Raw genomic sequence first — 12,961 nt, forward strand, 5'->3', positions numbered from 1 at the left:
TTGTTGGACTAAACAAGCCCCAGGTGGATCCATCCTGTGGCCTAAAGGTTACATGCACATAGCTATGAAGGTGGCCAAACCCAAACCATAACCTTGTTTAAAGCAGTACAAGTGTTTTGTTGGCTTGTTTGGTACCTGGAGCAGAAACTGTGGTTGACCTTGTGTTACAGTGTCAAAAGGTTAGACGTGCCTTCTTGGATTAGATTATCGCACCTTAGAGGAAGGATAAGGGCTCTCCCAGTCCAGGACATCCCAGATTTCCAGCTTTGAACTTATGTGATCTCCAGGCCTCCCACACCGGGTCTGCTGCTCTGCAGTCTGTGCTGGGTCTGTGACACACATGAATGGAGGGCTGCAGCTGTGGAGAAGGCCGGAGGCTGGCTGAGGAAGATGTTTGAAGGGTGAGGAAGAGTTAGCCAGGCCTGGTGCGAGGCGCCGAGGAGGGGAGGGGAAGGCGAGCAGGCTGGGAACAGCATGTACGAGGCCCACATCAGGAAGGCGCTTGGCACGTTCCAGGAACTGCAGAAGCCAGGGAAGCCCCATCCTAGCCAGCCGGCAGGGGGAGGGGCACCACCACAGCAGCCAAGTGGCAGGGCTGGGCCGGGGAGAGACCTTTCTCTGTGACTGTCTGCTTTGTCCTCTTCTCTCCCGTCTTCTGAGCTTGATCCACTTCTCTTTGGCTCCTGCTTCTTGGTGCTCACCTGGGACTGGCTGGTCTCCTCCACCCCAACCCCCAACCCTCCCATCCCCCCCACCCCCACCCCTGCTTTCTTGCTTCCTGGGACTTTTAGCGGTTCTAGCTGTTCTGGCTGTGTTCACCAGGAGGGGGAGCCATCGGAGTCCATCCCTGAAGAACTACCACCCTCCCTCCCACTTCTTCACACACCCATACCCTTCCTCATCTGCTGTCCTCAGTGGAGTCCTGTGAGCAGGGCAGGAGAACCCCCAAGGAGGCTGTGGGGCCGAGCATTCAGCCAGCGGGAGAGTGGCTCACCAAGTCCGACTTCCTCCCTGGCCCTTTGCCGTGGGGCTCTGCTTATTTCCTGTTTGGCTGAGGTCTCTGACAGGTGGCCACTCACAAAGTCAGCCTCGGGAGTAGATTCTAGAGTGGTCACGATGAGGGTCACTTCCTTGTTAACCAGATGAGGCAAACAGTCTTCCAGAAAGTGGAGGTGGCCCTGAGACATCAGAACCAGACTTGGGCCTGGACCTGCCAGGGTTTGCTAAAGGGGCGGGCAGCATCTGGAAAAGCCTATTTCCTGAATCCTGCCCTGTTCAGCCCTCCGTCTCCTAGAGATCAAAGATGATGAGATTAGCAGAGGTAACATGGACTTCGGGAGCTCCCAAATCTACTAACTAATCACAAGCTTAGCCTGGCTGGGACCGCAGTGGCCTCAGGGCTTGGGGAAAGGGTAATGGCCGCACTGAGTGCTCCTTCCTACCCTTTCTGGCATCCCAAGAGGACGGCTGCCACTTATGGAGTATGCTCAGGAAGCAGTAGCCTCCACTGCGCCAGCATCAGGAGACTCACAGATCAGTGTGGTCAGATCAAGCACTCACGGGTGTGCCATGATGTGCCAGACCTCATAGCCCACCTCGGGGGACAACAAGGCTGGTGGCTCGCCCCACATAATCCTGAGTCCTGCATCAGCCCTTCCCTCTCATCTCCAGCCATTTGTCATCTCCCTGGGGTGGTTTGTTAGGATTCCAGCAAGGCCTCAAGGTGGCCCCAAGCAACTTTGAAAATTCCCTCCCTTGTGGAGACCAGTGCTCACAAGAGAGCAGCTTAGAACCTCTCACAGGAATGGGTAGCGCTCTCAGCTCTGCAATACACCATAGGGTCTGGGAGCCCCACTAAGAGCCCAGCCGGGGCCCCGGGGATTCAGCAGAGCAGTCATTATTGTTTCTTTTAAGGTAGTGAAATGTAATGGCACCATTCATGGTCATGAGCCCTTAGACTGGCATGGCTGCCACTGGAGCTGGGGTCTCCTTTGCTGGACTCCTTTCCTGGAATGTAGCTGTCTCTGTGGGAAGAAGGGAACCAGCTCCCGCTCACCCTTCTACCGATGCTGGACCTACACGCCCCAGGGACTTAGAAGCTGGCATTTCTCTGTGTGTGGTGCCAATGTAGGCTGAGGGGTGGCCAACAGGGACTTTTCAAAGCTGTGACCTGTGACCTGGGCTGCCCCCTCCACCCTTTTGTAATCACCTGTCCTTCTCTCCTTGTCTGATCCAAGATGATGGAGACGAGGAAGCTCCCGGGCCCTCACGGCAGCCTCTCCGGATGCCCCTGCCGTGTCCTCCAGAGGAAGAGGCCCCCCTGGCCAGGCCCACGCTGCTCTATTCATCTTCCTCAGACCCATCCAAGATGTTGGACCCTAAGCCAGAGGTCCTGCACCATCCCTCACTCCAGGCCCTCAGGACCCCAGAACCACATCCCAGCTCGCCTACCATGGGCCTGGACTGGCATCTCCTACATGCCCATGCCCATCAGACTGAAATGTTCCAGAAGTTCTGCCAGGAGCTGATGACTGTACACCGAGACATGGCCGGCAGCATGCATGTCATCAGCCAGGCCATGGCTGAGCTGAACAGCCGTGTTGGTCAGATGTGTGAGACGCTTATGGAGATCCGAGATGCAGTTCAGGCATCTCAGCGTGGGCCAGAAAGGGCAGCCCCCATGGACCACACTTTCCAGTCTCAGGCACCCCTGCTGGGCCCTACACCAGCACCCCCAGAACCAGCCCCAACACGGACTACCAGGTCTCAGAAGAGAAAGCACAATTTCTAACCTGGCGGGTTTGCATAAGGAAAAGCAATGCCGGTGGTGTCTGTCCTTGAGCTGGGGGAGTCTCTTGTGTCCAGAAACAAGACTGATGACCCTGGGGCACAGTCGTCTCTTCACCTGGTGCAGTCCAGTCTCCTGTGCTTTCACCGAGCGGGTGTACAGGCACACCACCCCCTTATCTCAGGAAGATACTCAAGACACAAGAAAAGCTTCCTGCTTGAATGCTTGCTTGGCCTAGAAGGCTGCTCTCCTCGTGGCCTGTATCCTGTATCCTATGGAGCAGGCCTCGCTGGGGCAGGGGGCAGCATCCAACAGAATCTTGCTTCCAACTCAGGGCTGCTGCAGAGCTGACCTCCCAGGTCCTGATTCTGCCCTTTCTCAGGTGGTGTGGGGCTGTGGGTGGGTGGGGCTGGCTCAGCTGGGTGGGTGGGGCCTGGCCATGGCCCTGTGCTTGCCCTGCGTTGCTCGGCTGCTGTGCTTGCCTTTGGGAGGGGTTGGGGGGGGGGAGAAGAATGGGACGTGCTGGTGAGAGGAAAGAGATGATCTTGCATTCTTAGCATACTATAAACTTTTCCCCAAGCCTGCACATGGCAGGCCATCTTAGGAAGCCAAGTCAGTCTTTACAATCACTGATTACTGGTCATTCCAGTCATTGTCATGCATCTCAGGGTTCAGAAATGACACAGCCATGATAGTGGGGACCTGGCCTGCTTTCTTCAAGAGGCCAGATCTGGAGTACTAATAATAGATGGGGATCCTGCTCCTCACCCAAGCTCTGCCTCAGCTTCTACAGTTAGAAGAGGGAACAAAACCAGCGTGGAGATGAGTATGCCAGCCTGTGATGGCCTTGAGTCTCACAGCCAATGAAGGGGAGGTTCCGGGCCCTGGCCTCAGAAGCCAGCAGGCAGACTGTCCACTCACTGGCTCCTAATAAGGCCAGAAACCAATGAGACTGTGTCCGGTCCAGCTCCCAGCATGCCTTGCCTCTGCTTGCTTGGGCTGTATACTCACCTAGCCATACATACTTGTAGCTTTGTGTTTTGTTTAGGGGGCCCAGTCAGAGAGCTGGGATCTTTGAGTTAGGGAGGAGAAAAGAAGCCAAAGGCTTCACTCTGACCTAGGTGCAGCTTTGACCTCGATCCCGACCCCAGCAGACCTTTTACACCCTCCCCTTTCTCCCTAAGAAACTGAGTGGACCTGGAAGCCTACTGGACCCAGGCTGTTGCTAGAGCTGTTTATAAACACACACCATGCTTCGTCCTACATGAGATGATGGACGGATGGCACCTGCTGTGCCCCTGGGCCCTGGGCTCCATTGCCTCAATCTGTGGTTCTTTGGTGGTTCCTGCCCCATCCATCAGACTGCATATTGTCTTGTCCAGTAATAGCCTGGTGCCTGGAATTGCCCCGCCCGTCCATGCTGGAACCCAAGATGGCCTTCTCAAATATTTTTGTTAAGATGGCAATAAAATGAATCAGATGTCACACTTTGAACACAGCCAGGCTCCAGGATCTTTTTTTGGTGTGTATTCTCTTTCTTCCTATCCCAGGGAACCCCCACGAGCCTCCAGATCAGGGATTAGATGCCTAATGGAAAGTGTATGGAGAAGAGGTCCCTGTGGACCTTGCATATCCTGGATTCCATAAACTTCCTATGGGCGTGTTCAACCCCATGCTTGGCCCTCCAAACGAAAGGCAGTGACTTGTAGGCCAAAGGCAGCTGAACATCCATGGATGTCAACTTTTAATTTTTCCTGCACATCAAAAGTAAATTTAACCTTATGTTCCCCCAAAGTATTGCAGTTTCCAGGGAAGGAAATAGTTTCTGGCTGGAGACTTGAGAGGCTCCTGGCTGTCCATTAGGGGTTATCCTGGGATACTCCTCAGTAGTGGCTACATCTCCACTGACCTCAGTAGCTGCCTGTGAAAGGCAAGGCCCTGCCTGCCAAGACTCCTTGGAAGAACCAGAGTTCTTCCTCTTGGATTCACTGGAGTGTGCACCACCACAGAGCTGTCTTCTGACCCGTCAGCCTGGCTAACCTCCTGTCATGGAGAGAGCTTCCGTGAGAGGAATCCCCAAATGGTAGCCTATAATGTACTTTCTGAATAGTTCTTAGCTACCTTTGGCTTTGGAATCCAGATCATTCTCTTACTTTCCTGACCAAAATGCATAACCATGGAAATTAAGATTGCAGTTGGCAGGAGATACAGAGATGCAGCTGGCCTGGGTCTCCTCTGATACCCAAGATCTGTGAGACTGGTTGGCCTCTATTTCTGGTGTTGGGGAAGAAGAGGCCACATTAAAGGCTGTATACCAGAATCAAGGTCAGAGTCCAGGGACAGTGGTCAGTTTGAGATGGAAATGTTTTCCATTTTGGTGTCTTGGTGGCAGTGGGGACCAGGAAGCCAGAATATATTCAACATAATCAATAGGAAGAGGAAGTGAATGGGGAGCCTGTCCCAGCTCTTCCCAAAAGGAACCCTTGAAAGGAAGCCCATAGCATATGTGGGCAACTGCCTGGATGTCAGAGACCTAACCCGGTGACATCACAGAGCCCAGCTCTTCTTGTCCAGTCTTCCCATTTCTGTCTTCCTGGGCAACTTCCTTTCTGGTGGAAAGCTGCGTTGGCCAAGACAGGCTTGTGTCAGTCCCATTAAACAAAGTGGACGACTCCCTGAGCCATTTTCTTTCTTGAGTCGGAACCCATAGTCATTTCCTGACCCAGCTAGAAAATATGGTGCACTTGATAAGACCCAGTGGGTGAGGCCTGAGAATTGTCTCCCAGTGCTTATCTCTCCAGTACCCATGGCTAGTGAGGAGACAGGACTCAAAACAATGTGTTATCTTCTGGGAAGATTCAGTCCAGGACCCCTGCCCTTTCCACCACTGTCAGTCACCTTCTAGTTATTTCTAGGATGCCTGACTCTGAACTGCCACACTTGAACTCAGTCTCTACAGGACAGCCTGGACCCGGGCGTTTCCCACTCTGCTCTGTTTTCCCAACAAGGGAGTGTGAGCTAGGAACTCAGACCCCCTGGTCGACAACTGATCTTGACCACAAGGAGAAGACAGTTCCTGGAAACCCAGGGGTCCTTGGCCATGTGACACAGGACAGTATTTTGTAAGAATGAGCACAGCAGAATTCCAAGAGTGTGCCAAGCCACTGAGTGTCGCCGCTGTAAAGGGAGGGGACCTCATTAGAGGTGATGGGTCCTGAGTCTTAGCTGGATGCAGTAAACTTTCTCTTGAAAGTTCTGTCACATAAACATGTTAAGTCCTGGGACTCGGTGGCTGTGATTCACCCACAGTTGCCATCTGTATCTCATTTCAAAAGCCAAGTTTTAAAACAACCAAATGCAAGATGCTCAACACATTTTGGTCTGATGCTGGAAATACTTTGTGATCTGTATCAAGACTAAGTGAGAGTGCTCTCTCCAAATGCTTGCTCTTGTTAGGTAGAACCACATTGCAGGGGGAGGGGGACGAAGGGAAATGCCTGCAAACCGTTTGAAATGGTTAGACCCACTCCAGACATTGCTGTTTTGAATCAACAAACCGTGATAGTGACTTGTTCCCCATGTACCTTTTCCTCTGGTGTTTAGTATTGGATGGCTGGCCAGAAACTGAAAGGGAGAAGGTACTCTTGGGGGTTCTGTGAACCAGTGGTTTCCCCAGAGAACACAAGAATGGGATTTCTGCCTTCCAGATGTGTCTGGAACAGAAAACCTTGGAGCTACATTCATTCTGGGTCCTCCTGACCATTACACTGGATGGTTTGGGACATCAGTCCTAGACTCTTGTTAAATTGGAAACTTGGAGCTGAGGCTGGTCCTGTGGGTGGAGCAATAAGGCTGAGCATGGTTGCTGCGGTCTTGGGGTCTGCCTTTTGTCCTTGCTGACTATATTGTGGCTGGGTGCTTGGAGAGCCTCATGAGATTTTCACAGCTCATGGGGTTAGGGGGCTCTCAGATGCTCATATAAGATACCAGTGGGGATGCAAGCATGCTGAGGCTAAGGCCTTGGGCAAGACGTCTGACCCAGGGCTGTGAGCACCATTGATCTTGTCCAGATTGGAGGAGCTTGGTGTTTGTTCTCCCACTGCTTGGGTCTTCATCCCTCAGCCTATGATATCCTCTGTCGCCAGAATTGATTGTTAACTGGGCTCCAGGGGATGTGTTTCTAAGGTGCCAGCCTCCTCTGGGGTAGTCAAGCTGATTCTGCAGGACCTGTCCAGATAAGAGCAGATGGGATGGGAGGTCTGCAGGCACTGGTCTAGCGGTCTCCAGTGTAAGTTCTTGGAGCTGCCAGCCCCCCATTGTCACCTTGCAAAGAATCTGACATCTGTGTGAATGTTTTCTCTTTGCCTCTTGAGTGAGAGAAGCAGCACAAACATTATTGAGGAAACCTGGAAGGTACGATTCCAGAGACGATCCACCCAAAGTAATGGCCGTCCTGGTTAAAACACGGGTGTGTTGACTTCAAGCTGTTCTGCTGGGAGACACATTGTTAGAGCACAGTACACTTGGCTTTGGCTCCAACCTGTCTCACTCTGCATCACAGCAGCACTGTTTTGGAGTTGGGTAAGGTGATTCCAGGATGTTGGAAGTGTCATTTGAAGGAAACTGCACCGGTGAGGAGGTGTGGATTCATTGGTGTCTTGGGCATTGCTGAGTCCGTGCGTTCCGGGCCCACATGGAAACTGTGAGTTGTAGCTCAGGGAATGATAGGCCACAAATTTGCATCATTAGCTGTGCCTTTGGACAAGTTTCTCAGCCTCTCCATGCCTTTCTGTTGTTGCCGATCTTCTGTTGTCTCTCCTTTATCTATTCCCCCCTTTTCCTTATTGGACCAACTGTAAGGATACTGCTCTAACACTGAGCTATCATCGGTCACTCTTAGAGGATCGGTTATTTCTGCTAAGCCTAGCAAAATATGGAAACAGCCCAAAGCTTCCCCCTGCCCTAACTGCTATCCAAGGCCTGAGGTTAAAGGTCAGTGAAAGTGGAGCTGGAGTTTAAGAGCCTGCTCTTTCATAGGGCCCAGGTTTGAGTCCCAGCACTCACATGGTAGTTCACAACCATCTGTAACTTCACTTTCAGGAGATCTAATGGCCTCTTCTGGCCTCTGGGAGGGCTCTATCATATGGTACACAGACATAAATGCAGGCAAAACACCCCTACACACAAAATATTAAAATAAGTTTTTTTTTTAAGGTCAATAAAGAGGAGAAGGGATAGCCACCTGCTATTGAGTTTGGTGTTGACTGTGACTCTCAAGGTTGGCAGGGCAGATATAATTTCCAATCTCAGATTAAACAGGTCCCTAGGGTCCAGAGAATGTGTTAACATGATACAGAATAGAGATGTGAGTTAGGAGGATCGGCTCTAGAGTTGGCTGTCTCTGGATGAGACAGCAGCTCTTCTTATGTGCCCACATACTTTAAGCTCTTGTGCCCTGCACCTAAGGCACTCAACCAGGTGTGGCCTATGGTTCTCACCTGTCCCCTCCCCACCAGGTACGTGGTCATTTCCCGGGAGGAGAGGGAGCAGAACCTCCTGGCATTCCAGCACAGCGAGCGCATCTACTTCCGGGCATGCCGAGACATCCGGCCAGGAGAGCGGCTGCGGGTCTGGTACAGCGAGGACTACATGAAGCGCCTGCATAGCATGTCTCAGGAAACCATCCACCGCAACCTAGCCCGGGGTAAGTATGTTCATGGGAAGGAGCGAGTGTGCCCTCAGGGCCAGGAACATGCCCATAATGCTAAGTCCACAAGTCTAGGTCAGTACTGATTGTGAAGGGACTCGCCCACAAAACTAGGGTCACGCCTACAGGACCAAGACCACGCCCACGGGGCTAAGGCCATGTCAAGCAGCAAAGGTTACACCCACTGTGAACCACAAAAGCCCAGAAAGCACCTCTGGGAACCTTCCAAGCAAACCAATGAGGAATGCAGTATCAAGCAGTGCAAAGAGCCAGGACAGGCAAGACCTCAGCAAAGTAAGCCAGTGGCCACCCTGAGGGAATTCTCTTCTCTAGTAGGCAGTCCTGAGAGATCAGCAAATCCCAGCCAAATAAATCAGTTGAATAACACCAATCTTGTTACCCCAACACTAACTGATGAAAAGACACTTCTCACTCAGTACCTCAATAGATAACTTCCTGTGTGCTAGCTGGGTTGCCTTCACTTTGCCATGGGATCAAGGTAATGAGAACTAACCTGCCAAGATGTTCTGAGATTCCGTGGAGCAATGTACTTACCACTGTTGATGCAATCTCTACCTCAACTGTCACTAAGTCCTTGGTTGTAAAATTCTAGTCCAGTGATTTTTGTGACTCCAGCTCCACCATTGTACAATTGTCCAAACTGAGCTTCACAGAAATGTAGTGACTTACCCAGAGTCACATGACTAATGAGGACAGAGCTAGCTTTCCAACTTGAGGCATCTGAAGTGAGGATCTAAGTTTTATCCAGACAAAGCCAGCCTTGGTATTGTTGATCTTGTTCCTGGCAGCCAAAATGATACGCAGCATGAAGGAATGGTTTCTACCAGAGGAAAGCTAGTGGACAGGAGAAGGTGGGCTCAGGCTGGGAGAACATAGTGGGTTGGCTGTCCATCCACGTGCCACTGGAATGGCTCATTTAAAAGGAACTTGGCTTACTCCCTGCCTCTGGCTCTCCAGCTGTAGATGCCATCCTCAGCCTGGCCAGGGTACACAGGTCCTTTTTTCCAAGAGAGTCTTTGCACAGAAGCTGTACATTCACACACCCAGAGTCAATTTGGTCCTCGGAGGCAGAGCCACGCCCAACATCTTCTACACAATCATCTTAACTAACCTCTTCACTGGATAGCCTTGTTTAGAAGATGAGTGAAGGAGATGGGAGCAGGTGACTCACTGAGGTGAAGATGATTTGGAAGACAGAGCAGAACAGGTCTTGGGGTGCCCAGAAGCTGTCTGGCTTCGTCAAAAGCATCTGTCAGTTGCCAGAGAGCTGAGAGACCTGTGGATAAGCCTATCTCCTGACTCCTTTGGAGCTGAGCTTGGGCCATGCTGGTTTCATTGGGATGGCATGCTTCTGGGATAAAGGGTGGCTACTGTTTGGCCTCTTCCTGAAATTCCAGAAGGGTTCCTGTGGGCCTCGGAACCTCCAGAAGTGTTTGGTGAACCTCAGTTGCATCAATAAAAGCAGAAGTGAACGAAAGCAGCCAGGGGGTTTCCAGAAGAATCACATTACCCAAAGAAAAGAAAACCAAGAAGGGTCACAGCTGCTGTGGCACCGATTCATCTCTTGCCCACCATCTTGGATTCTTCTGGAATACGTCTTCCTGTCTTCCCCAAAGCACCTCAACCTGAATCGTCCTCAAGAAGACCTGAGACCCAGGGACAGCTCAGAGAGAGGAGAGAGCTTGGGGAAATGAAGGCTCACAGGAAGCTTGAGAAGAGAGAGAGCGAGCCTTGGAAGATACAGGATTAAGGTATCTATCTGCCCGTGACCAGGCTGGATCGTAGGCTTCAGGAAGAAACCAGCAACCACAGTGGACCCAGCAGGAGCTGTGATGAAAGTGGTCCTTGAGAGTGACCGTGGGACTTGGCAGCTGATGCTAGATGTTAGGTACAGAGTTCTAGACCTTTAAATGTGTCTTGGATGACCTATCAGCCCTGCTTAGAAAGGTCCCCATTGCCCAGTCACTTAAGGAATTACAGCTATATTAGCTTTGTGTGTGTATGTGTGTGTCTGTGTGTATAGGTGTGTGTACATGTGTTTGTGTGTGTGCATATGTATGTGTATGTGTTCATATACAGGTGCATGCATGTATGAATCAGCCTCAAGTGTCATTCCTCAGTAATCGCTTTGCTTTTGAGACAACTCTCACTGACCTGGAACTTGCCAAATGTGCTAGGCTGGCTGGTCAGCGCACCTCAGGGATCTACCTGTCCCACTGTACCAGCACTGGGATTGCAAGTGCCTGCCACAACACAGAGCTTTTTTTTTTTTTTTAATGTGAATTCTGGAGATTGAAACTTAAGTCCTCATACTTGCAAAGCAAACGTCTTATCTGCTGAGCTATCTGCCAGTCCTCCCTGCCCCCTTTGTGAGACACAGTCTCATCTATCTCGGGTTGGCCTTGAATTCCATATGAAGCTGAGGCTGGCTTTGAACTCCAGAGCCTCCCGTCTCTACCTCCCAAGCACTGGGGCCATTGATGGGCACCACAGCATCTTGCTTTTAGAGAGCGGAGCATCTTCATGGTCAGAGGCTGCTTAGCCAGATCATACTTATTGTCGTTTTTTATGGAAGAGTGTTGTGTGGCGCCCAGAGCTCCTGGAGAGGATATCCTTTATTCCTTTGTGGTTATCTTTGAAGGATAGGAGTCGACACACTTAGGTGATCTGTGTGATTCGTGTGGGGATTATAAATTTTTTCTTTAATTTCTATCCATGAATGTCGTGGAGGATTTGGAATAGAAGTCATGGTGACCTTTATTAAAGATTGTCTGTGTGTTGTGTCTGGCCAGCAGATCACAGCCTGGGTTCTAGCCTGGAAAGGCATTTTGGAGACCTGGAAGAGAAGAGGGGCTAGGCGGCGAGAGAAGGGAATGAAGCTAAGACAAGATTCTGATCAAAGCTCAATTTTACTATTTCCAGACACTCAGTTATAAAGGAAGGGGGAGGGAACCCGATTTCCTGCCAAACAATCTCGGGGTCCAGTAGCAGGACGAACACGTGTGTGCCTCCAAGCAACAAAGGCAGGGTCCAGCAGTAGGCGTGGCAGGACGAATGAGCAGGAAGCTCCACCCTTGAGCAAGCAGGTTCAAGCAGATGGGGGAAGGGAGACCACATCTGTGGACCAGGGATTTTACATGGAAGCCACGAGTTCAGAAGGCTTTCCTGCTCAGCCTAGAAAACATGGGTGACTTTATCTTCCATTACAGAGACAATGAGAGTCTTATGTGACATAACACCCAGCATCTTCAACGGTCTGATGTCTGGGGAGCCCAAGACGAGGCGATAGGGCACCCTTGATTTTCAGAGATTCAGTTTGGCGAGCACCCCACCTGCCCTGTGACACAAATACCTTACATTACATTTTTAAAATTGAATTTGATTTATGTAGTGTATGTAATGGGTGTTTTGTCTTCATATATGCCTGTGTACTGCATGTATGCCTGCTGCCCTTTGAGGTATCTTCTGGGTACCCTGGGACTAGAGTCTGTCACAGAGGGTCGTGAGCTGTCATGTGGGTGCTGGGAACTGAACGCAGGTCTTTTGGAAGAGCATCCAGTGCTTCCAATCTCTGAGGTGTCTCTCCAGCTCACAAAAGGCATTTTTAAAGGGCTCCATCTCACCCCCGAGCTTTCTGCGGTTCTGCTGGCACAGATACAGGGGCTTCTGGAAGCCGCCCGAGTGCCAGGAGTCCGGAATGAGGTTGTTGCTTAAGCAGCGCCTGTGAGGACAGAATAGGGACTTGAGTGGCTTAAACCCTGCTGTGCTGTTTTCTGTGGGCGCCTAGAGACATGAGGGAAGCAGCTGGGGGAGGCCAAGCATGGAGCCTCCTGACCTTCACCCAGGGCCTATCGAATCCTTCCACAGAAGCCTGGACACTGAACAGAGGCTCAAGGTTGCAGCACCAGGACCCTGACCCTGCCCAATTCAGGAGGCCTTTGAGATTGCCCAACCCCACAGGTTCTGCTGGCAGAACCTTCTGAAGGCTGGGAAACAACCCTCCTCAGCATGTCTCCCTCTGGGCATCCCAGCACGTCTGTAGCAGTCTGTGCTGGCCTCGCTAAAGGATCTAAAATAGCTTACTATTGGTGATCTCACCAACATTTCAAGGTAATTAAAAATGAAGGAAAGAGAGGCATCTTTTGTCAGGTGGGGAAATGGCTGTATCTGAGAATACTTTGGGTCTCACAACTACCTTGCCCTAATCTTGAGGGAGGCTGATACTTTGGTATGTTTAGGAATCTTTCCCAAGGCACGCCCTCGCTTCTTTTTTCAACCTTAGCCATGACTGAGAACCACAAGACTTTGAACCATCTTTCTTTGTGTATTTCTTATCTTTAGACTGCTGGGAGAATGGAGAGGCAGCAGCTGTAGGGTGGCTGTTTCCCTTGGCTCTCCAGGCCCATGAGCATGGAGGAAGGCAGGGCCTGTGCTTCCCCGTGCTT

At 51.2% G+C, this 12,961-nt stretch overlaps 1 protein-coding gene across 3 annotated transcripts in view; it reads left to right on the forward strand.

Annotated features, from left to right (window-relative positions):
• Nucleotides 1-12,961, forward strand: part of Prdm11 (PR/SET domain 11) — a 76,619-nt gene that overhangs the window by 55,571 nt on the left and 8,087 nt on the right. For 2 of the 3 annotated variants that reach the window (XM_021156411.3, XM_029474362.2), the window contains exon 6: nt 8,305-8,492. In XM_021156411.3, the coding sequence (XP_021012070.2) occupies nt 8,305-8,492 (188 nt within the window). Of the gene's footprint in view, nt 1-2,237; nt 3,154-8,304; nt 8,493-12,961 lie in introns of those variants that run through there. The other variant, XM_085834636.1, reaches the window with a different exon arrangement.

This window comes from Mus caroli, unplaced genomic scaffold (assembly GCF_978045245.1).
Source record: "Mus caroli unplaced genomic scaffold, Mus_caroli_1 scaffold_2, whole genome shotgun sequence".
In the NCBI taxonomy this organism is placed as follows: domain Eukaryota; kingdom Metazoa; phylum Chordata; class Mammalia; order Rodentia; family Muridae; genus Mus; species Mus caroli.